At 47.9% G+C, this 25,239-nt stretch overlaps 1 protein-coding gene across 1 annotated transcript in view; it reads left to right on the forward strand.

Moving 5' to 3' along the window:
- SLC26A7 (solute carrier family 26 member 7) overlaps window positions 1-24,773 on the forward strand; it is an 888,192-nt gene extending 863,419 nt beyond the window's left edge. The window contains exon 13 of the mRNA XM_069622129.1: window positions 24,453-24,773. Coding sequence (XP_069478230.1) covers window positions 24,453-24,773 — 321 coding nt within the window. The remainder of the gene's footprint in view (window positions 1-24,452) is intronic.
- Window positions 24,774-25,239: the final 466 nt, after the last annotated feature.

Here is a 25,239-nt window from a genome sequence, read left to right on the forward strand (position 1 = left end):
ACTTGCGCAGTGTCTTGGAGAATGGCGTGCCATTACTTCAGATGTGTGGGTTCTGGAGATCATAGCCCATGGCTACTGTCTTACGACAATCCACCGGGGAAGCTCTTTTTTGAAGCATCCGGATACGCTCCTTGCGCAGGAAATCCTATCCCTGCTGGAGAAAGGCGCCATTGAAGTCGTGTCTGTAGCGGAGAGGAACAAGGGATAGTATTCCCCTCATTTTTTGATTCCGAAAAAAGACGGGGATTGAGACCCATCATGGACTATCGTTGGTTGAACAAGCTCCTCAGGAAGGACAAGTTCAAGATGGTAACTCTTTCTCAAGTCGTCCAGGGCCTTCAACTTCAGGATTGGTTGATGTCTCTCGACCTCAAGGATGCTTACTTTCAGATGCCGATTCATCCTAAGCACAGGAAGTACCTGAGGTTCGCGGTTGGCGACTCACATTTTTAGTTTCAGGTCCTGCCGTTTGGATTGACCTCTGCCCCGAGGATCTTCACCAAGCTGATGATGGTGGTGGCAGCATATCTCAGGAAAGGGGGGATTCACGTCTACCCCTACCTGGATGATTGGGTGATAAGGGTGCGCTCTCCCGAGCAAGCCCTGGACCATCTGTCTGTCACCTGCCACTCCCTTCACAAGCTGGGCTTCTCCCTCAATTTAAAGAAGTCACATTTGACACCTACCCAGCGGCTCCAATACATCAGAGCAGTGCTCGACACATCTCTGGGGCAGTGTTCGCCTCCCCAGGTGAGGGCTCATCACATTCTGCAGATGGTGGACAAGTTTCAACGTGCCCAGAGTCTCCCGGTGTTTGAGTTCTTGAGGTTGCTCGGCCTCATGGCATCCTGCATTTTCCTGGTGCCAGAGGCCAGGCTGCGGATGAGATCTCTGCAGTGGCTCTCAAGATGCAGTGGTTGCAGTTCTCTGGCAGGATGTCGGATCCTGTTCAGATTCCGCCCTCGGTCGCACAGGATCTTCTGTGGTGGGCCTTCGAAGGCAATCTGATGAAGGGAGCTCCATATTGGCAACCATGGCCGGAGGTGACGATCGTGACGGACGCATCCCTTACGGGTTGGGGAGCTCATGCCAACGAGTTGACGGCCAGCGGTCGTTGGTCTCCGTCGGAGTCCAGACTCCACATCAATTTGTTAGAGCTGAGGGCTGTCAGGCTAGCCCTGAAGGCTTTTCTGCCGTCTGTGTGGGGGAAGAATGTCCTGATTATAACGGACAATACAGTGGCCATGCACTACCTCAACAAAAAAGGGGGGGCAGGGTCACTCCTGTTGTGCACGGAGGTGATGCAGCTCTGGTTCTGGGCCATCCAGCAGGAAATTTCGATCTCAGCAGTTCATCTGGCCGGAGATGAAAACGTGGCGGCGGATGCTCTGAGCAGGCAGAGCACAGTCTCTCACGAGTGGGAGCTGGCTCAGGAAGTTCTTTTGGAGATCTTCGATCCTTGGGGAACCCCACAAGTGGATCTCTAAGCCACCAGTGTCAACTGGAAGTGCGAGAGATTCTGCTCGCAGGAATGTCCTCCAAGAGGAGCCTTAGGGGCCGCGTTCGTAGTGGAGTGGTCCTTCCCACTGCTGTACGCGTTTCCTCCCGTCCCCGTCATTCCGCAAGTGTTACGGAGGTTACGGAGGGTTGGTTCCCGAATGATCATCATTGCTCAGGCATCGGCCAGGAGAGCGTGATACCCAGACCTTCTAGACATGTCCATCTTCCCTCCACGCCGTCTTCCCTATCGAGACGATCTGCTCTCATGGGAGTAGGGTCGGGCTCTCCATCCAGAGGTCAAGTCTCTCAGCCTTCATGCTTGGTATCTGAAAGGTTGAGCTATAAGGATTGGGACGTCCCTGAAGACGTGATGGAGGTGTTGCTTTCGGCCAGAAGGCCCGCAACGAAATCCCTTTACCGTTGCCGTTGGAGAAAGTTCTGTGACTGGTGCAGGGTACAGAATGTGGATCCTTTCCAATGCTCCATTCGTTTGGTTTTGTCTTTTTTGCTTTCTTTGGCCCACAGTGGCCTGCAAGTGGGTACCATTAAGGGTTACCTGGTGGCGCTGTCCATTTTTAAATGCTCGTCTGAGGAATGTTCTTATTTTAAGCTTCCTTTGATTTCTCAGTTTCTAAAAGGGCTAACTAATTTATTTCCACCGTCGCCTTTCCAGGTGCCGGGCTGGTATTTGAATTTGGTTTTAAAGTTCCTAATGGGAGCTCCGTTTGAGCCCTTATACTCTTCTCCGTTGCGACTGTTGTCCTTTAAAACTGTATTTTTAGTTGCGGTTCCTTCCGCACGCGGAGTGAGTGAGTTGCAGGCACTTTCCGCCAAGCCATCCTTTACTGTTTTCCATAAGTACAGGGTTGTCCTGCGGGTACGGCCTTCTTTTCTTCCGAAGGTTGTGTCGGAATTCCATTTGAGCCAGAAGGTGATTCTTCCAGTGTTTTATCCTCCTCCACATCCTGGTAAGGAAGAAGAGAGGCTCCATAGGTTGGATCCTAGGAGAGCTTTGAGTTTCTATCTCTCAGAATGTCCCGGGTCAGAGTGGACGATCAGCTCTTTGTTGGTTATGCTGGAAGGCGCTTGGGTCAGACTGTTTCCAAGCAGACCTTGTCCAGATGGATCATTTTGATGATCTCTGAGTGTTAACATTTGGCGGGAAAGGACCCTCCAGTAGGCTTACGGGCTCGCTCTACTAGGGGTGTGGCTGCCTCCACTGCTCTACAGTGGGGCATTCCTATTCGCAATATTTGCAAAGCAGCCACATGGGCCTCTGTCCATACTTTTGTGAAACACTATTCCTTGGACTCCATCCATGGGCAGGATTTGGCCTTTGGTAAGGCAGTCCTCTATTCAGACATTTGATTGGGCATTCTAAAATTCTAAAATTATACATTCTTTTCCCCACCTCCATACATTGGTACTGCTTTGGGAGTCTGTCATAGATGTGGAATACGTCGGAGGACACAATCCCCTCGAAGAACAAGTTACTTACCTTATCTGGTAACGTTCTTTAGATGGGATGTTCCTCCAACGTATTCCACATCGATCCCTCCTAGCCTGCCCCTCTGCAGAATTTCTTATGCAATTGCAGCTTACGTTTCCACAAGGCTTTCTGCAGTCATAACTAGCAGGAGATTGGTGCCACACGTTCTGGGAAAAAACTACAACTGAGGCTACGGGCACCGTGCGTCCTATATATAACATCCGGTGACGTCGACCCTCGACGGAGGCCCTCGAGGGACAACAGATCGATGTCATCGATGCAGGACGCCCTCATCCGAAAATTTTCCGAAGCAGCACAGCTGTGGTAATTACCTGTCACAGATGTGGAATATGTCGGAGGAACATCCCATCGAAAGAACGCTACCAGATAAGGTAAGTAACTTGTTCTTTTCTTACCTTTTTGCTTTTGGACATTCAACACTCACCGAGTCCCTTGCCGCGTACCACACCAGTGGTCTCGTCTCTCTGTATTTGTTTGGTGGTCTGATGGTAGGAAGGCGGTGAAGGCCTCCCCTCGGGTCAAGTAGTGTATGGTACTAGGATCACTCATAGGTCGCTAGGGAGGTTGCCTGCCATCTCCTATCAGAATTTCTAGGGTGGATTCCCTCACTCTGGTTTGTAGGTGCTCCCAGTCTCACTGGGTTCTGTTTATTGGTTAGTGCTCCCTCGTCTGCAGCTAGGGTGCCTATCCTTTGATGAAACCTAGAGTTGGATGATGGTTTGGGAGTGGCTATTTCCTGGGTTCCCTCCCTCCCTCCCCGGCTTCTACCTTCCATGCGCGTTCATTGCGGCCCGTTTAATTTTCAGTGGTGTCTTAGTGTTTCTACTCGTTCTCATCCGGTTGTGAGCTGAAGAGCCAGGTTTTAAGTGATTTTCTGAATCTCAAGTGATCCTTTGTATTACGTATTTCTTTCCATGTTTTGGCTGCCAAGTGGGAGAATGATGATCCTCCGGTTTATTTCTTGTGTATGGTTTTGGTTCCAGGTGGGCGTCATTGCTTGATCTTAGAGTTCTTGTCAGTAGGTAGATGATTATTATCTTTTGTAGGAATTCTGCCCCTTTGCGAATTGGTCTGTGCGTAATGCACATTGTTTTGAATGTAATTCACTGTTTGATTGGTAGCCAGTGTAACATCTTTAGCGCTGGGTTGATATGGTCCCTTCTTGATAGTTTGAAGTCTTGCCGCTGCATTTTGGATACATTGCAGTTTCTTCAGCAGGTGTTCCAGCAGTCTGAGGTAAAGGCTGTTGGCATCATCTATTCTGGATATGAGTGCGATGATGGTCAGTGTTTTATGGGTGAAGGAGAGGAATGGTAGGATTCTTTTTTATTGTGTATAGGAGGAAGAAGCATTTCTTGATTATTGCGTTTACTTGTGGTTCTAGTGTAAGCACGTTGTCCATTTGACTATTTTCGTTGGTGCAGGTGCTGTTCCTAGTTCTCTGTGCCATGGTATATACTGGTTATTTTCTTGGTTTTTTGGAGATAATTATAATTCCTGTCTTGCCTGAGTTGAGTTTGAGGCTGTTTGTGTTCATCCATTCGTCGATTTCCAGCGTTGTGTTCTCTTCATGTTGGTCTTTGATTTTATAGACGATTTATGTGTCAGTTGCATAGTGGTAGCAGGTAAGGCTTTGTCTTTTGGTGAGCTTGATTAATGGAGTTTGGTAAATATTGAAGAGCAGTGGGGTTAGGGACGCTCCTTGTGGTACTCTACAGTCAGTGTTACCAAAGATTGATATGGTTTCTGACCATGTTCAGACACTGTCCTCAAACTGACCGGGACATAAGCTGCCCCACCTCCCGCTACATGGAGGAAGGAGAACCCATCCTTCCATGGAGCCACATGGGACGACGCTGCTTCTCAGAGGTGTGACCTGGAGCGAAGAGCCGGTACCTGACGTGGTGCTGGGATCCGCGGTGTAGCGTGAAGCAGGGGAGAAAGAATTTTGGTGCAGCAGGTTCAGTGGAGGCTGCTGGAACTGCTGAACCTCAGTGAAACGTGGACCGCCACCAAAACCCTGCTGGGAACCAGTGGGATGGAAGCATCTGCTCCAACAAAGAAGAGGAACACTAAAGGAGGAAGACAGTGCACTGCCTAAAAAGAGAAGGTTCTCAGGGAAGCTGGGAAGCAAGATCGATACAGACCCAGAGGCAGGGTGAGAACCAGAGAACGCCAAGGCAGGTGGAGGACCAGATAAACCCAAAGTGGGGTGAGAGCCAGACAATTCAAAGGACGGGTTAGAACTAGTTAACCCCAAGACGGTGTGAGACCCAAATGACCCCAAAATGGGGTGGGAACAGAACAACCCCAAAGAGGGTTAAAAGCAATTGACCAAGAGGCCGGGTAAAAAATGGATAGTCCCAAAGCGGGACAAGAGTCATAAGCCGGAAGGGGGCTCAAAGAGATGCAACACCCAACATGGGGCTTTATTGGTGATCTTGTTCTTAAATACAGTCCTCCAGAGTCATTAAACATGTTAAGCATCAGCATACTTATCCTAATATTTAATGTTGATTTCAGTGATACTAGGCCAAATTCCATACATATGGCCTCAACCGGCGTGCCTTGGGGGAGACCCACTACACGTTGCCAAATATATCCTTCTAAAATCTTAAGTCATTTTAATTCTTTGTCTCTGTGCATCTCTAATGCATATATAATGCTAGGGAAAATGCTAGAGCAGTAAACCTGAATTAGACCCTCTATAGAGGATCTACCTCTAGGCACTGTACGTTTTCTAATAATCCCAAACTTACAAAGAGCTTTGTTCATGACATAATCTCTAATTGGTTGAGTGGAGCAAGTTGGGGTAAGAAGTCTGCCCATGTATACACACGCTCCTACTTTTTCTATGGGTTTGCTGCCCATTTTCCAACAAAAGTTCTGGTCATTCTCTTTCAACCTATATCAATACTCTGTCATTTCTTTATTCACCTCAAGTCCATTACTTTCAGAGTAGGAATACAATTCTGTCAAAGTGCCTTGTAGTCCAATTGGTGTCCTATTGAGCAGTATATTATCATCAGCGTTCATTAACCAGCCGATCTGCCTATTCCCTATTTTCACGAAAAGACAGTCATGAGTCCCCAAGTCAGCTACATAAAGATAAAATAATGGCGGCGCAAGGACACAGCCTTGATTTAGGCCGTTTTGTGTCTCAATAAAATCAGTTATGTAACCCTCCTATCTTAATCTCACTGCCACTGATGTCTCTGTAAAGAAAAGCTTAATTAAGTACAAGAGATCATCTTCTATCCCCCAACTTTTTAATTTAGACCAAAGTCTGCCCCTGTTGACATTGTCAAAGGCTTTGGGGAAATCAACATAGGCTATATATACATTTCTGTCTTTCAGCCAATGTTGGCCGGATTAGGCAATTCAAAGCCCAGATATTTTGGTGAGCACCCATCCTCTTACGGAAGCCCTGTTGCTGCAAAAACAATAATCTGGACTGCTCTTCCCAAAGTTTTAATCTATCCAATAGAAGGGTGCAAAATTATTTTACCGGGGCATCTGCTAGTAACCTATAGTTGGTAGTAATGCCCCGATCACCCATTTTATGGACTGGGATTAACACAGATTTTTACCTACCTTCCCAATCTTTCTAAATGATGTTGCTAGGATTGGGTTCCTAAAGTTAAAAGTTGTCCTTCAACACTTCATTGGCCAGGCCATCTGGTCCAGGGGCCCTTGAAACTTTCAACATCTTAATAGCATTCTCAACTTTCCCTTCAGTAAACAACTTTGTTCCCATGAAAATTTTGCGTTAGCAAAATTATTCACATTTCATTGGATTTAATTGGAATACAGCTCTTTAATAACTCTCCAATTCAGCTTTGCCAACTGGGTTTATGTTCTTAATTGATGGTCGTGAAGATTATAAGAACCTCCGTCCAAAAAGTACCACACAAGGAGATAGTAAACAACTCCCCGTGCAATCCTTGAGGCCACAGGTGTTGAGTGTCAAAGAACAGGAACCAGGAAAGCCGGAGACTCCCCTGACCACTGATTAAGAATCAGGAAATGACAATGCAGTGTTTACTTTAGTATCAAGAGAGAAGAAGTAACCAGGCTTACCTAGGTGGAAGACGGGTGACAACCAAAACCCCAATAAGGGTCAAAAAGGGCAGGGACAAGAAGTTATCCAGCGGCAGCAAGAGGCGTAAGGGTCCTGTAGCACTCTGGATGGAACACTGTAAGTACCAGTAAGCACCTGAAGGATTGGGGTGCCGGGAGCAAGTTTTCAGTATGGAGTGATCCGTAAGCAGTCCGAGGAGCAATCCAAAGTCAAAATCCAGGAAGTAGAACCAAGTCCAAGGGAAGTCCAGAACAAAGGCCAGTAGGCAGGCAGAGGTCGATAATCCAGGATATCAGTTCAAGTTAGTCCGTGATCCAAAGAAGAAACGTCTGTGAGCTTTCTGTAGTCAAAAGAGCCAAGGGTGAGTTCCATGAAACGCCAGACAGTCCTCGAAATGAAGCATCTGTGAAGCGCCGTATCAGCGTACCCTCGCTGGTTTTAAACACAGCGATGTATCAGGTGGCAAGCATCACGTGACAAGTCTTTCTTGCCGTTTCAGTGTCACGTGTTCAGCGTGAGTCGCGTGTGATAGTCCTTTCCCGATCACGCGACGTGGAAGCCAGCCGAGTCAGCAGCTCCGACGAAGCGTTGTGCAGCGCCATGGCAACTGCCAATGAAACAGCGGTCGTAATGACCTCGGGCGGCTGTCTTGGCCTGCTCTCCTCCAGAGGTGCCCATTCTTACCAACATGCTGCAGCCGGGTAAGTGGGGGCGTATGGTCAGCAGGAAGGTGCGGCCATTGGAACCATGAGGACTTGATAGCGCCGCAACATTCTTGTCCCCCAACTAATTTGATTTCTTCGATCGTTTACCATGATGTCACCTTGATTCCATACCCTCTCAGTTCCATTTACACTTGGAAGACGAATTACAAGCATTTTATGGTCACTTTGTAGCATGTTTCTTAGAATAAATTGAGTAGAGCTGTGATTTCTATCTAGACTCACAAAGTCAGTTTCATCTCTTCCTGTTAGCCCAGGTATATGGTTTACTAGCATGTTCCTGAGTCGCTGGTGCCAGGAATTGCATACCCATTGTTGACATGAAGTTCAACCATTTGGTGTCCAATTCCTGCTGTGCTTTGTTACAATTTAGCATTAAAATCATCAACTGCCATAACCCTTCCTAGTGGGTAACGCACCATCACTTAGTTATCAACTGATCAAGTGCGTTCATAGTAATCAACATACTCTTACCCCTGGTGCATTGTAGATGATCAGTAGAGTGCAGTTTGTCTGATTTTGCTTGCGCTTCTGAAATTGCACTGCTATAATGTTCTCTCTAGCACCCTCTACATGAAGTCTTGACAATGGGTTATAAAAAAAAAAAAACATGGGAGTGATCTCTAGTGTTCAAACTAAAGAGGGAGTGATGCCTATAACAGGAATTGACCCTTTTCCATTGTTTTTCCACACTACACATGTTTTGAGGTACCCAAACCCAGTCCCCTCTCTGTGGAACCCTAGGGTCAGAACTCCCGCCCATCACATCCGGATCCAATGCCTTTACACTTTCTCTTCCTACATGAGCTTCCTGTTTTCTATAATTGTCCTGCGCACTGTGGATCTTTCCCTATTCAAACTGATATCTCATGCGCAGACAGGAAATTAGAGGCACAAGGCATAATAAAATCAACCACGTTCTGGTTTTAAAAGAGTACAGAAGCCCAGTTGTTATCCCATACACAATCAGGCAGTTCAACCATAGTGAAATCCTTTGAGGTAATAACTATCAAATAGGGTAGAGTATGCAGTAATTTTCGGTGCATTTCATTCAGACCTTGATATGATACACAATTTGACCATGTTAAGTGTTTTCCTTTGAAAATTGAAAAGATCAGAGCATCTACGTTTTAATTATGCTTATTTTTTTAATTCACATTATTTTGAATTTATGAATATTGCTCTTAAATATTCAAGTCACAAAAACTAAACTTAATTTCCATCGAAGTAAAAGATGTTTCATTACTATATGTGTGAGTAAAATGTTTTGAAAATCTTCTATAATTATCAATCAGTAGAAATATTGGCAAGTCAAGCCAAGTAAATCACAAAAACAAAGTTAGGAATTAAATTGGGTTCATATAACAATATCAACAGCTAAGGAAATCTTAGGGCGCTAATTAATATTATTGCGAATTAAATAATATTGCAGTGTAAATTGCAGTCTGCGGCAGTCCTCTTCGAGTCTGCCTTCACCGGCCTTCACTGGCTACTACTTTCTGTTTGTGGGAGGACCCACTTGAACATTTGAAGTACCTTACTGACCGCGGAGCGGACCGCGGTGCGAATTGCGGTGTAAATTGCAGTCTGCGGCAGTCCTCTTCGAGTCTGCCTTCACTGGCTACTACTTTCTGTTTGTGGGAGGACCCACTTGAACATTTGAAGTACCTTACTGACCGCGGAGCGGACCGCGGTGCGAATTGCGGTGTAAATTGCAGTCTGCGGCAGTCTGCGGTGCTGCGAGCCGGGCCGAGATGATGGAAGCCCGAGGGGGAGAGTCGAACCCCTCACAGTCGGAGGAAGGCCCCTTACAGGCCCGCCTACGGAGGAAGGCATGCAGTTAAGAAGCTCTAAAAAACTCACGGACATGGACAGACACATGGCTCAAGAGCCCTTAGCAGAAATGGAAGAGGGCAAAAGGTGGGCCAAAACAGACAAAAGGCTTTCACCCCCGACTCCCTGCCTTCCCAAGAAAACTACTCTGCAGCCTGTCGAGAAACCGGGAGTGCGTCTCGGAGGAGAGGCCCTACCGGAGGATCCAGATAAGGAGCGGTTCCAGGGAGAAATGCATGGGGTGGGGAGGGGAGGAGGATCGGGTGCTGTTTGATGAAGTGCCCCGCTCCCTTTACCCCACCGCCAGCGCTTCTGTAGCCCTTATCGCTATAGACGAGGGAACTACACGGCAGTCCGTCTCATTGGGGGGGGAAGGGGGCCAAGGTTGCCCTGGCAAACGTGTCGCCCTTGCCCACCCCAAACCGATCTGAAGTCTACATCCAGCTACACCCCCGCCCATCCTTATCTGGGGCAGGGGCGTTCCATGAGCGTTGGGAAGCTCAGCAAAGCTTCACCGAAGATTCGGTTATGCCTACAGAAACATCATCTTGCCAAACCAGCCCAAAGAGCCTTCAAAGTGGGTCACCAAATCTTCGACCACTAAAAATAAATTACAGCTCCTCTAACCAGCGTCTGCTAAAAATAAAGACAGCTCCTGCTCGAAGAAAGCGTTGTGTCCATCTCCGCCAAAAATCTGGAAAAAAAGTGTTGCACACCCTAAGCTTAAAAACGCCAAATCGACCGACAAGTTCCAACGGCTCCCTCAAAGGGTGCAACAAAAATCACAGCAGCTAGCTCGCCTGTAAAAAACTTCTTCGCCATATTCCGCAAACGGAAAGACACAACACCAGAAGAACTCTCAGATGCAGAAATTCTGAAAGCTGTCCTCGAACAGGCTGCTCCTCAAATAGGAACGCTGAATCAACAACGTGCAGCCGAGGTTCCAGCAATGGACCAGGAGGGGGGCACCACGCCCTGGACTTCTCCCTCACCAGTCGTCAGGTGGCACTTTGGATCTCAAAGACCACCTGACCACTTTCAGCAGTTTTTATCAAACCCAACCCTGTGGCCAATAGTGAAGAGAGGTCCGGTGACCCCCACAGCTCTACTATTGAACACTGCAGGAGAAAAGACTCTGGGCCCAAAGACAGTCCTCTCTTTTGCCCCCTCTCCTTCCATCGCCGTCGTCAATCAAACTGTCTTGCCGCAATCTTCTGAAATAACTAGCGCGAACACTGCTACCCCTCACTTGGAAACTGGGACCGTGCCCCTAATACACCTGGAGAATGGGCGTGGGGGAGACGAGCAGGCCGTAAATACAGGCACAGAACCAGATAGCGAAGTTCTATCTCTTGCCCCAGTTCAAAGTGATCATTGCCCCACTGGGGTCCACCTGCCAAATGGGTGTGGGGTCGATGAGCGGGCCTTAAATGCAGGCACAGAGCCAGACACCGAAGATTCATCTCTTGCTCCAGCTCCCAGTGTGCACTGCCCTACAGGGGCTCATTTGCCAGTCCAGGTCGACGAGACTGCAGGTTTTAGACCCCCTATTCCGTTAGATCAACCCAGGGGACCTCTCACTCAGAACAGTCTGCGGAGGAGCCAACGGCTAAGTGAACTACCGGCAAATACTCTCAAAGATCCTCCGGAGAAAAAGCCGGACCTGATGTCTATCATGTCTACAGTAACGATTGCTCTTGCTCCGTTCTGTAAATTATATGAATCCATAAACGACACCCTAAAAGATCATACATCAATTGCATCTTCAATGAACAGCAGGCTGATCTTTCTTGAGGGGTATATAAATGCCCTGCACAACAGAACAGAAAAAAAACTTGGAGGAAGTACCGACCCAGTCAGAAAACCTTCTTACTCCTCGTACATCACTGGTGACACTTCCACATTTAACAGCCCACCTGAAACTGCTTAAACTAGCTCCCAGACTCCTTTGGTCTGGACTACCAGCAAAAACGAGATCAACTTGGAGCAAAGAGCAGATCAGGCAAAAATAGCCACACCGACAAAAAAGAAAAGCATACCTGTGGGCAAGAGTACAAACGGTTCCATAAACAAAGAGGCGATTACGATTCAGTCTGATTCGAATGACCAAACCAAAACGGTTTCCTTAGACAGGATCCCCCCAGCCTCAAATAAAGATTTCTTTAACCCAGCTGCGCGGAAATCAAACAACTCGAAATCAAGCTCGCAACCGGCGCTCCAAGCAACGGCCACCTCCAACAGTGAGGGGGGGCCCTGTATATGGCTCCCGACACAAGTTCAAGCAGGGACCATACCCATTAAGGAAAACAACGTGACAACCGAGGCGAAACTTAAGATCAAGCCCATTGGCGCGACCACTATCCCCTGCTCTGCTCCTATTGACAAAGAAGCTGCCGTGGACTTCGACGCGGATCTAATGAACGTAAGTGTCTATTCAGTATCCGAAACGGTAATAACAGCTCTTCCAATTAACCCTATTGCAGAAATCGACCCCAAATTTCTAACTCTTGAAGATCGCTGCAAGAAATTGACCATAAATTCCACCTGGGGCCCAGATGAAAGAAGTGTCTCATGTATCCAAAAACGAACTAGGGACCAACCAAATACTGAATACATCGCGTCACCAGTCTCTAAACAAAATAATTCTGAGAAAGTCAAAATGCGGTCTCTGTCCCCCGTACGGCCATCTGCAAAAATCAGCAGGGGGAAAGTAAACAAAGATCTTTCAAATAGAAAAGTAAAAACTCAACTTCAAGATCCTGCAGAACCCCACCCAGGAAAAGATAACCTGCAGGGCCAAAAACGCAACAAAAAAGCAAGCTACCGGAAATCGCCCTCCAGATCTACGAAGACTCGCACTTTTAAATTAGAACAACTTCCTAACAATAAGAAATACATCATTCTAAACCGCGGTTATGTATTAAATCTTTTCAAATGCATCCCGTCCTTGAGGCGTCTGAAAACTGAAGACATTGCGTTGGTTGAACCGTTCCATGAAGGAAAGCAAGCAACTGCATATCTATACATTCTTTCTACTTCAGCAAAACTCATGATCTCGGACGCTGAAGAACACTTCCTAAAATTGGGGTTTGATCTTCTTAAACTGGACACTAGAGCCCTACATTCAACCAAAAACAAGTGCTATGAATTTACTTTCACAGAAGAGCCCAAAGGTCCAGTCTACCAGGAGCATGACATACAAGAGCACTCTTTACGAAAAACAAAGGACCACCCCCAAAAAGACAACCTAAGCGACGAATCTAGGTCACACGCCCCGGGAGTGCAGAGTCAAAGAGAATACCAGAGCTCTTCCACTTCTAAATCTTTGCAAGACGAGACATCAAGAAAGACAGGAAATAACCAAGTTTACAAAGACCCGTTAGGTATTGGCCGGTTCCCTAAAGGCCCGTTAGACATCGAACGCACGATTCTGCAAGTTCCGAACCAGAGCGGCACATCTTCTCCCTTAAAAACAAAGCAGGCACCGCTTGCTCATCTTTGGTCCTGGATTCCGAAGGCTTTAACAATTAGCAGGAAACAATAGCAATGCGCCCACCTTCTACTGGACGCTGAAACTGCAAGACCTAAGCGGAATGAAAAGCTGGCCTTAGGATCCTGGAATACCAGCGGTTTTCTCCATTTGATCAAAGAAGGCGACACAAACCTGGGCCAATTTGACGTCCTTTGCATCCAGGAATCATGGATGATGGATAAACCCACTATGGATGGATATACCATAGCTTTTGCCCCTGCCCAAAAAGGGGCTCTTGGCCGCCCCTCGTCCGGACTTTTAACCGCGATCCTCTCAGGTAGCCGTCTACACCTCCTGAAAATTGTATTGTCATCTACGCATCTGCTTGGAACACTACTCCAATGGAAGCAGCACACAGATCCGAAAAAAAGACATCGGACATCGTTGCTGGGTGTCATAAACGTTTATTGGAACCCACCAACCATTGACGATAAAACCTTTCTCTTCATGGTCGAAAAAGCCATTGATACAATGCTGGTGGACCAGTCAGCGGCAAATGTAATAATATGCAGTGATTTAAATGCTACCTGCTGCCCACGGGAAACGACAGGCGCCCAGCAAACATTTGCGCGTAACAGGGAAGCTAGAGGCAAAAAGTGGAAAAACTTAATGTCATCTAGAGCCTTCGTGAATGCAGGCAACCTTTTCCCAAGACCAAACCAACTGTCTTCCTGGTTGAGAGGAGGATCTTCTGTGGATATTGACCACATCTTTGTTACCAAGCCTCTGGCTGAGCAAGCTGTCTCTTTTGAGGTAATCGCCACAAGTGCGAGTGATCATAATCTGCTATCCTTGAAGTGGAAATCTCTTCACACCGAAAAACCTTCCATGTTGTGCCAAATTGAGTGTAATCAGCAAAGAAACCGTCTGAAACTTTCGGTAAAGTCATTAGCGATCATCACATCACAATATCTAAGCAAACTTGAATCACGATCAGCTAATGCTGCGGCGATAGTCCCCGATTATCAGCCTCTTTTGGTCCCATTTACATCACAAGCCACAGGGTCAAAACCAATGTCAGGTACTCGAAGCCACACATACTGCAAGACCCTGGTAGAAAAACGACGGGCCCTAAGGAAACTGAAGCGCCACGCTAAAGACAATCCCTCGCAAGAAACCCTCGACCAGCTGCGCAAAGTACAATCTGATTACAAATCCTGGGTCTCGCACCATCGTCATACGCTCTATCAGCAGGACGCCGAACTGATGTTGCAGAAAATGAGTCTTCAATACTCCCGTGAATTCTGGTCCCTGCTCAGACCCGCTACAACACCAATGGTAAAAAGTGTGGCAAATAACATTGGAGAAGAGTCCTGGGTGAATTTCTTTAAAGATCTTTTTAAGTCCCCATCAGCTCTGACTGAAACTGAAGCTGACCTCACAAAGACATCATGGATCGATCTAAGTAACAAAGACGACATAGTAGAGGTCATTCGTAGGCTTAAATCTTCAAGAGCCCCGGTACCGGATGGAGTCACAAACATCGATCTAAAGGCCCACCTGGAGGAGTGGTCAGAGCTGATTAGTGCGATTTTCAAGCGATGCGCGAACTCAAAATCCATCCCATCGTCCTGGACCACCTCTATAGTGGTCCCCATATTCAAGAAAGGCAGCAAAGAGGACCCTTCGAACTATCGCCCCTTAGCGCTTCTCGATGTAATTGGAAAAGTGTTTGGGGCCCTCCTCCTAAAGCAATTCCAGCGCTGGACACAAAATGCTGAGTGTGCGGATCCCTTCCAAACTGGATTCACTAAAAACATCGGGACCTCAGCAAATATTCTGTTTCTGAGCGCATTAAAAAATAAAATCACTGAGGGGGCACCTCGCGTTTTTCTGGCTTTCATTGACCTGGCACAAGCGTTCGACCAGGTCAATAGAACAATTCTATGGAGGAAACTTTGCGAGTGGAACTGCCCACAAGAAATTTTACAACCAATCCGGGCGCTGCATGAGAACACCAGGATAAGAGTCAGGCTAAACCAAGAGGGCCTGCTATCAAAGGAAATTCCATCAAGCAGAGGGGTGAAGCAGGGCTGCCCTTTAGCGCCCGCTCTTTTTATAGCCTACATGGGCGACTTTCAGGCCACCAAATTTTCAATTCGCTCCTTTCCACCAACTATGGGCTCCAGAAAAACTACTCGTCTGCTGTATGCCGACGATATGTTCCTGATGGATCTTACCCCTATCGGCCTCCAACGCCAACTTGACAACTTGGCAGAATTTATACAGTTCAACGACTGTCAGGATCCACCCATGGAAGCTATGGCAGAAGTGGAAGATTACGCCGCGGAGAACCTTCTGCTAGCGGGCCAGCCCTCATCCAACATGGCCGCCTTCATTATTTAAGCAAGCCACGCCCCCCCTCTCGGCGCGTTGTATCTGTGTTATTCCTTCGTGATACCAGCGCTCGACTAACTCTGTTTATCCACCTCCTGTACCTTCTGCAGTTCTCTCCCTCGCCCGCGTACCCTTGCGCTTGCTGGCTTTACTTTCAACCCCTTTCCCTTTCACGGCGCTCGTCCGTTTCACTTTCTTTAACTTTTCTTCGCTCGGCGTCTTGTCATTCACACTAGCGGCTAGCCGCCATTCTCGCGTTCCTACGCGTTCCTCCCTGTGCATTTCGTGGATCTTGCCGTATCTGGTAAGTGGGGACTTTTCAGCTTTCTTCCTATCCGTACCATTTCTTCTGGGTTCGGAACGTTTCCCCGTTCCGGGGTTTACCCCTCTTCTCTTTTCTCACAAAGCTCCTCTCATTATCTGCTTACCTTACGTCCTGCCTATTATCCCACGGATCGGATCCTGCCTCCTTTCCTCAAGCCGTATCCATATTGGAAGACGATCAGTCTTACCTGATCCACGGTTTCCTGGTTCACTCCGGATCACGAACAGCCACATCCACCATTGGAGAGCATAATATTCATCACGATCTCCGGAAGACTACACAGGGTTTTTTACTGTTCATCAGTCTTTTCCCTGTTGCGGGACCTTGGCTCCTCGGGGCCCCCCGAGACAGGTCCCACTCCCTGTCGAGGTGGCCTCCGAGGGAGCCAGGCCCTACTTGCACGACAGGAAGTCCAGAGACAAGCCCGCAAAGGAAGACACCAGGAGTCCCCGAAGGCCTTCCAAGCACTCCAAGGATAAACAAGAGGAAGCCACAGGTGAGGAGAAGGGTGGTGAGGTTCAACATTCTGACAGAATACAACGCCCAGACAGACACATGGCTTCCCTTGAGCAGTATCAAGAGCTGGTTGCAGCATTACAGGGACTAACCCTAGAAGTGCAATCCTTGAAGACCGAAAACGCAGCTTTGCGCCAGCAAGTGGTCCTACACAGGGACGACCAAGGAGACCTACCACCCATGCCTCTATCCTTTGGAAAATATGATGGCTACCCGGGCGGACTAAAGGAGTATTTAGACGCCTGCCACGTATATTTCGCCTTTCGCCCTCACGCCTTCGAAACTGCCAGAGCCAAGGTGGGGTTCCTCATAGCCAATCTCACAGGGAATGCCTTGGCCTGGGCCACCCCATTGGTGACAAGAAACGATCCAGCACTGGCTAATTATGACTTATTTGTGGACCTTTTCAAGAGCAGATTCGATCGACCTGAAGTTCTGTACACCTTTTTTGAAGCAATACTAGACGTCAAACAGGGAAACACAGATGTACAGACCTATATATCTCGCTTCCTAAGACTAGCGGCAAAGACCGACTGGCCGGAATCTGTGAAACAGACGATATTCCGGAGGGGACTTCAGGATGAATTGAAGGACGAATTAGCCAGGGTTGCTCGACCTTCGTCATTTCAGGATCTCATGTCTCTCACTTTACAGTTAGAATACCGTCTCAACGAGCGTCGCCAGGAAAGGAGAAGACCTCGTCCCAGTCATCCCTCATCCAGCCTGACTCCTCACCCTACCAGGGAACATTCCACCCAAGAGGAACCCATGCAGATTGGGGCAGCCCGAGGCCCTCTCACGCCTGCGGAACGCAAAAGACGCAGGGATTCGGGTCTCTGCATGTATTGCGGCTCTTCAAAACACCTCCTCAGAGACTGCCCTGAAGTTCCTCCAAGAAGGAAGGAAAACTTCCACCCTCTGTCCTTTGCAAGGGAGGTCTCGGCGGAACAAGACACAGTCCTTGCAACCTTACCAGACCAACAGAACTAAAAAAAGATAACAGCTTGATGGCGTTTAGAGTCAAACTTTGGACGACTGGAACCTCATGTGTAGAAGTGTTTGCCATGCTGGATTGCGGTGCCGCAGGGAATTTTATGGATGAAGGATGGGCTCGAGAGCAACAGATCCCTTTTAGGCGAAAGGAAAGGCCCATTCCGGTTAAAGGAGTCGATGGTACCCCCCTGTCCTCAGGCCCGATCCTATCTGAAACGTTGCCCGTACGTTTGGATCTGGGAGAACATCAGGAACTACTGGTATTCGACCTCATAAGAGCAGCCCACTTTCCCTTGGTTATAGGGATACCCTGGCTTAGAAGACACAATCCGCAGATAAACTGGTCTACCAACTGCGTGCGTTTTGATTCTCCCTACTGTGAACAACATTGCAGATCGACCCATCAAGTCAAAGAAGACAAGGACAAAGGAACCCCCCCCCCTCAAGGTGGTCTCGTCGGGTCCCCGTCAGTACCAAGAATATGCCGAGGTCTCCTGCCTCCTCATCGACCAGAGGATTGCGCCATAGAACTGACCCCAGAGTCCACTGTTCCATTTGGCAGGATGTTTCCTCTGTCCCTTTCTGAAAGACAGGCCTTGAGAAGATATCTGGATGACAACCTGCAGAATGGTCTTATACAGGAATCAAGGTCTTCAGGGAGGGCTTCTCTGTTTTTCATTCCAAAAAAGGACACCACCGAGCTACGTCCTTGTATAGACTACAGAGCACTAAATCAGATTACTGTCCGCGATCGCTACCTCATGCCACTCATAAGGGACATCCTAGAAGCCGTCAGAGGGGCTTCTTATTTCACTAAACTGGACCTTAGAGGGGCCTACCATCTCCTCAGGGTGAGGAGGGGTGAGAGTGGAAGACTGCATTTCGGACCCCCTTCGGCTTGTACGAATACAGGGTTATGCCCTTCGGCCTGGTAAACGCTCCTGCTGTCTTTCAAAGGTTCATTGACAAAATCTTCTCAGCCATGCTGTTTGTTTCAGTGGTCGTTTACCTAGACGACATATTGATCTATTCTCAAGAGCTACGGGACCATTGTGAACAAGTCAAAAGAGTATTACATCGACTCCGAGCAAATCATCTCCTGGTAAAACCAGAGAAATGCCAATTCGAAGTGACCTCAGTCTCTTATCTAGGTTATGTCCTCTCGAAGGAAGGGATCAAGATGGAACCAGGAAAGATAAAGGCTATTCTGGACTGGAAGGAGCCAAGAAGTGTTAGAGGTCCAGTCTTTCCTCGGGCTGGCTAACTTCTATCGCCAGTTCATCCCCAACTTCTCTAACTTGATGTTACCCATCACAGGTCTCCTTAAGAAGGGGGTTCAGTACTCCTTTGGTCCGGAACAAAGAAGAGCCTTCTTACAGCTCAAGGAACTGTTTACTTCCGCTCCCATATTGGTACAGCCGGATCAAGCTAAGCCATTCCTTATGGAAACGGATGCCTCAGGGGGAGCAGTGGGAGCCATTCTTTTGCAAGAAGCAGAAGACGGTCTCACACATCCCGTGGCGTATTATTCCAAAACCCTGACCAAAAGCGAGCGGAATTACTCCGTTCTTGAAAGAGAACTACTAGCCATCAAATTGGCATGTCAAGAGTGGAGACACTTGTTACAAGGAGCAGCACACCCATTTCAGGTACGAACGGATCACCGCAACCTTAGAGTGTTACAACAGATGGAGTGTACCAACGCCCGACATGCCAGATGGGCATGCTTCTTCTCTCAATATGAATTTCACATCTCTTATATACCAGGATCAGAGAACAGGATGGCAGATGCTCTCTCCAGATGTCAAGGAGTAGAAGTCAAACATAATCCAGATCACAATCTCTTGTTTCCCAACCTTAAGATCATGGCAGGTGTCTCACTCTTTTTACAAGAACTCACCACCCAATACGGTTTGCTATCTACCGTACCACCCACAGTCAATCTGGCCAATGATGGTTTGTACTACCATGGTACTGGGTTGTTTCTCCCGTCTAAAGGACTTCAGGAACAGATCCTCTCCTGGTGTCATGATGCCCCCTCGCTGGACACCCCGGTATCAAGAAGACACAGGACCTCATAAGCCGAAGATTCTGGTGGCCAGAACTCCACAAGGATGTTAAGAGATATGTTTCAGCCTGTCCGATTTGTGCCACCAACAAACACCAAACAGGCAAACCATTAGGTAAATTACAACAACCCATCCTACCCACCCAGCCTTGGGAACACGTGTCCACAGATTTCATTGTTGACCTACCGAAGTCAGAGGGAATGACCGCAATCAAGGTAAACATTGATTCACATAGTAAACTGGCCGATTCCTCTGCATTGGAGGAACTTCCGTCCGCTCCAAAGACGGCTTCTGTCTTCCTCGGGGATATAGTACGCTTGCATGGACTGCCTCGAACTATAGTTTCTGACAGAGGTACCCAATTTACCTCCAGGTTCTGGACTTCGTTGTGTCAACAGTTGGGAATACATCGAGCACTGTCGTCCGGCTTTCACCCCCAAAGCAACGGTCAGACAGAGAGACTCAATGCCGGTCTTGAGCAGTACTTAAGATGTTTTTGCAGCAACAGACAAGAGAGCTGGTCTTCCTATCTCGCACAGGCTGAATTCGCCTACAACAACAACTACCACACCTCCACAAGAATGAGTCCATCTATTGCACTTATGGGTACCATCCTCAGCAGATGCCTTGGTCCGGAATACAACCCACTAAATCCCCCGCCATAGATGACCGGTTATCGGAACTAAAGAAGGTACATAAGTTGGCGAGAGAAGCATTAGAGGACAGCCAACATTCACAAAAGAAGTGGGCCGACAGGAGTAGAAGACCCAATCCCGAATGGAAGCCCGGACAAAGGGTCTGGTTATCCACGAGATATTTACCCAAATGGATACACACCGGCAAGTTTGCACCACGATATCTGGGTCCTTACCCTATCCTAAGACAAATAAACCCAGTGGCCTACGAAATTCACCTGCCTAAGCACCTCCAGAGGGTTCACCCAGTTTTTCACACCTCACTACTAAAAGAGTATAAGGAGGATCCCTTCTCACGGAAGCTCCGGAAGACCAAGATTCCGACCACGGTAGAACCACAGGAGTATAATGTGGAATACCTGGTGGATTCCCGATATCGCCAGGGCAGTCTACAGTATCTCGTCCATTGGAGGGGTTTCTCCCCTGAAGAAAGAAGCTGGGAACCCAGGCACCATCTGCATGCCCCAAGATTACTGAGAGAATTCCACTTGAGATATCCGGGAAAACCAGGGGGTTTTCGGAGAGAGAAGGGTTATACTGTCAGGATCCACCCATGGAAGCATGGCAGAAGTGGAAGATTACGCCGCGGAGAACCTTCTGCTAGCGGGCCAGCCCTCATCCAACATGGCCGCCTTCATTATTTAAGCAAGCCACGCCCCCCTCTCGGCGCGTTGTATCTGTGTTATTCCTTCGTGATACCAGCGCTCGACTAACTCTGTTTATCCACCTCCTGTGCCTTCTGCAGTTCTCTCCCTCGCCCGCGTACCCTTGCGCTTGCTGGCTTTACTTTCAACCCCTTTCCCTTTCACGGCGCTCGTCCGTTTCACTTTCTTTAACTTTTCTTCGCTCGGCGTCTTGTCATTCACACTAGCGGCTAGCCGCCATTCTCGCGTTCCTACGCGTTCCTCCCTGTGCATTTCGTGGATCTTGCCGTATCTGGTAAGTGGGGACTTTTCAGCTTTCTTCCTATCCGTACCATTTCTTCTGGGTTCGGAATGTTTCCCCGTTCCGGGGTTACCCCTCTTCTCTTTTCTCACGAAGCTCCTCTCATTATCTGCTTACCTTACGTCCTGCCTATTATCCCACGGATCGGATCCTGCCTCCTTTCCTCAAGCCGTATCCATATTGGAGGACGATCAGTCTTACCTGATCCACAGTTTCCTGGTTCACTCCGGATCACGAACAGCCACATCCACCATTGGAGAGCATAATATTCGTCACGATCTCCGGAAGACTACACAGGGTTTTTTACTGTTCATCAGTCTTTTCCCTGTTGCGGACCTTGGCTCCTCGGGGCCCCCTGAGACAGGTCCCACTCCCTGTCGAGGTGGCCTCTGAGGGAGCCAGGCCCTACTTGCACGACAGGAAGTCCAGAGACAAGCCCGCAAAGGAAGACACCAGGAGTCCCCGAAGGCCTTCCAAGCACTCCAAGGATAAACAAGAGGAAGCCACAGGTGAGGAGAAGGGTGGTGAGGTTCAACATTCTGACAACGACCTACAAATTAATGTAGCGAAAACCAAGATCTTGGTACTGGAAAAGTCAAAAAGGACCAAAGAACGCTTGAGTTGGTTCCTAAACGGAACAGCACTGGTAAAGGTTCACTGTTTCAAATATCTTGGTGTGATGCTTGACTGTACAAAAAACAACAAAGCAGCACAGGAAGCTCTCCTGAACAAGGTTCGGAACTTATCTGCACAAGCACGAGCGGTAGAGAAAAAATATGGCCGATTCTCATTGGCCCCAATGCTAAGATTCTATCGAGCAAAGGTGGTGCCCTCACTGTCATATGCGGCGGAGGCCATGCTACAAATCCCAGAGAAACTTTGGATTCGGTTGGAGGGGCTCTTTTGGCGCACCGTCTTAGGCCTTCCGAAGGGTACATCTATGCTGCTGATTCAAAGAGAACTACGCCTCCTCTCGCTGGCAGCGACCATCGAAATCCACAGCATGATGCTTTATAGGAAAACCCGACTCCCAAATCGACCTATCATTCTGGACATAATTAGGGAGGAAATCGAAGGTGTGAAATGTCCAGCACTGAAATCCTGGGAAACATCGTGTAAAAACAAGCTGAACGAAATCTCGCAATCAGAAGAGGAGCTTACACAGAACCCAACAAAAATAAAAAGGAAACTGGAAGAGTTAGACTGGATAAAAACTCTTGATGGAGCGGCTCAGTTTAAGTCCACCAACCATCTTCCATCTCAACAGACCAAACTGAACACAATTCCGAACTACCTAGCAAAATTCCCTAACAAGTCAGTAAGAAACATCTTTCTGAGGGCTCGTCTCAACCTTTTGGATACAAACGAAATCAGGGTGATCAGAGGCCAATCCAGCTCAAATAGATGTCGTTTTAGTAAAAATGAAGAAGAGCCCGAAACCCTTTGGCATCTTTTACTGAACTGCCCGGGAACCCAGTCAATTAGCGAAAAATATGTCCGCCCCCACCTGACGGCATCCTACACTCAGGAGGAAGCAATTTGGTGGGATAGATTAATCAGTGGTGAAAAGACGGCCTGGACAATTGCTACAGCCCAAACCCTGAAACAGATTCTTAACGTCAGTCCTGAACTTGATAAGCAGTGATTTGGGCTTCGGACATATTTTCTCTCTCTTTTTTCTTTCTCTTTGTTTTCTCCTGATTTCTTTTGATGTCGCTGTTTGACTCATATGTTCTTTACGACTACTTTTTTTTTCTTTCTGTAAAAATCATGTAATTGATTAAACCAAGTAAATTAAAAAAATAAATAAATAATTATTCACCTTCACAAAAATAATCCCAAATGAATAGCTATAGTTGGCACTAATCAGAAAAAGATTTGATCATTTGGATTGGACGTATCCTTTCTCTTGCAAACAAATTCTTTGCAAACTGGTATAGTGATGCTACGGCTGAAGTTTCAGTGAAAGGGTCTGCATCAGAAGAGGTATATTTATTTTGTGGGATGATCGATATCACTTTTTATTTGATTTATCCAAAATAACAATACTTAATACACAGAAATCCATCAGACACAAAATTAACCGCTTGAATAAACCTATCTTGTTACCACACAACATCCCTCAGTAACATGTTCATCCTGTCTCATAATTTCATCCATAATCAAATCCCTATATCTGAGGATCGCATACCCATCCACGACCTTAGAAATGGATTCCTCTAAACCTGTATCTTTGCCTCTACTTTGAAAATAAGCAAGGCCCTTCCTCTTTTGAATACTCCACTCTCGACCCAGAGGCAAGTAGTGAACAACAGTTTAATAGACGTATTGATTATTCTGTCATTGTACGACAGGTAATAGTCAGAATCTGGTAAAACAAGAATGTATTCATAGTATAACAAAAACACCAAATATAAAAACACATGAATCGAGATCTAACAGTAGTTCTTATGTATTCAACTTGTTTAAACACAGTAAGGTTGAAAACGCATCAATGTGGTGAGGTTAGTAGGAGTGACTTACTGGGTTGTACTTCTTTCCAATACACTTATATAAGTTGACACATTTTGTACGTCCAACATAACGTAGAGGACATGAAGAAGAGGTGGAATGACCTCAAGTCCAGGGTCAGGAACCTCATCGCCAATCAGTGCCGGGAAACCGCTGCCACTAGAGGTGGCACAGTAGAACCCCTGCTACTGACACCGTGGGAGGAGATGGTCAGTGACATGCTGCACATGGTCGGGATGGAGGGTGTGGACATGACAGAGCTAGGAGCCGGCAGCCAAGCCGAACCACAGTCACACCGGCAACAATGACTGCACAACCATCCAGGCAGAAAGCAATCACCACCCATGTGAGGCCCTAGGCCCCATTGACAGCAACCATAGACCACCGGACCCACACCCCCTCACATGAGACCCATGCATTGTCAACATAGCCACCATGCAAGCATGGATCTTGTCACTGCCCATGGATGCACAACAGTTGATAGTTGTGTCACAGCCACATGACCGTCTGCCACCATGCCACATGTATAGGCACATTGAGGAGTACACATCCGACAACATGCCCACATGACCCATACACAATCAAATGCACTCCACCCACCTGAATGCACCACCAGATAGCTGCCACCAAGAGTCCATATGCACCACTGCACAGGAAAGCCCATGGCCCAATTAATCCCTTTGTTGCACCTCCAAATCTAGCAGACCAATCCACACCTTACCGTCCATATGCAATTTATGCCATGTACACAGTGGCCTGCAGATGATGCCAACCCCCCAGGAGCCACAACACAGTGATGACAATGTACAAATGACAGTGAATGTTGTTTTCCAAAGCACATCTGCAACAATGTAGTAACGCACATGTCAATTTGTCCCAACAGGAACCCAGGAAATGTCCCCTGAGGCTGGACCATCCAGGACATCAGCAACAACCACTGGCAGCAAGCAGCCAGGCCAAGGCAGCTCAGGAAGTGGGAGTGTGCCTCCCAAGAAGAGGCACCAGTCCACCAGGCCACCGACAGACATTCCTGCCATCCGGACAGACAAGGCCACAGGGCAAACACAGACCCCAGGTGTGCATTCTGTGCCACCAAGAAGAGCCCAGGACAGTGCCACGGCAGGCCAGACTGCCGATGCAGAGGTGGGTCAGGGTTAGGATGAAAGTCAGCTATCAGAGCAGGCCCAAGCAGGCACAGATGTAGATCAGTATGAGTGTGCCTCCCCTGCATCCAGCTACCTACATTCCCCTGCCTGCAATTTCTCCCCGGAGTCCTCCGCCCTGCGCAGCCTCTCACCACTTCACACACCACCGTCCCAGCATGATGTCCGCCGTGCCCTCTGGAGGACTCACCAGATGATCAGGGCAGGGATGCTCAGTGTCATGGACAGCATGAAGAACATATTGAAATGCTAACACACCGTCAGTGCCTGCCCACACACTCCAGGCCATATGGGATTGTCTGGACCAGATGGAAATGTGCAACATAGCTCAGGAACACGTGGGGAATGCCGAGTCCATGCATGACTGCATCCAGGGGTCCACAGAGTGGTTGGCGCGTTCAATTGTGCCTATGCAGGAGCACAGACACCTGTAATCCAAGCTTGTGTCTCACCAGCCAGAGGCTCTGGGAGCTGGATGAACACACACATCATCACATGAGACCATGA

This window comes from Ambystoma mexicanum, chromosome 5q (assembly GCF_040938575.1).
Source record: "Ambystoma mexicanum isolate Mex_15411 chromosome 5q, UKY_AmexF1_1, whole genome shotgun sequence".
Taxonomy (NCBI): Eukaryota; Metazoa; Chordata; class Amphibia; order Caudata; family Ambystomatidae; genus Ambystoma; species Ambystoma mexicanum.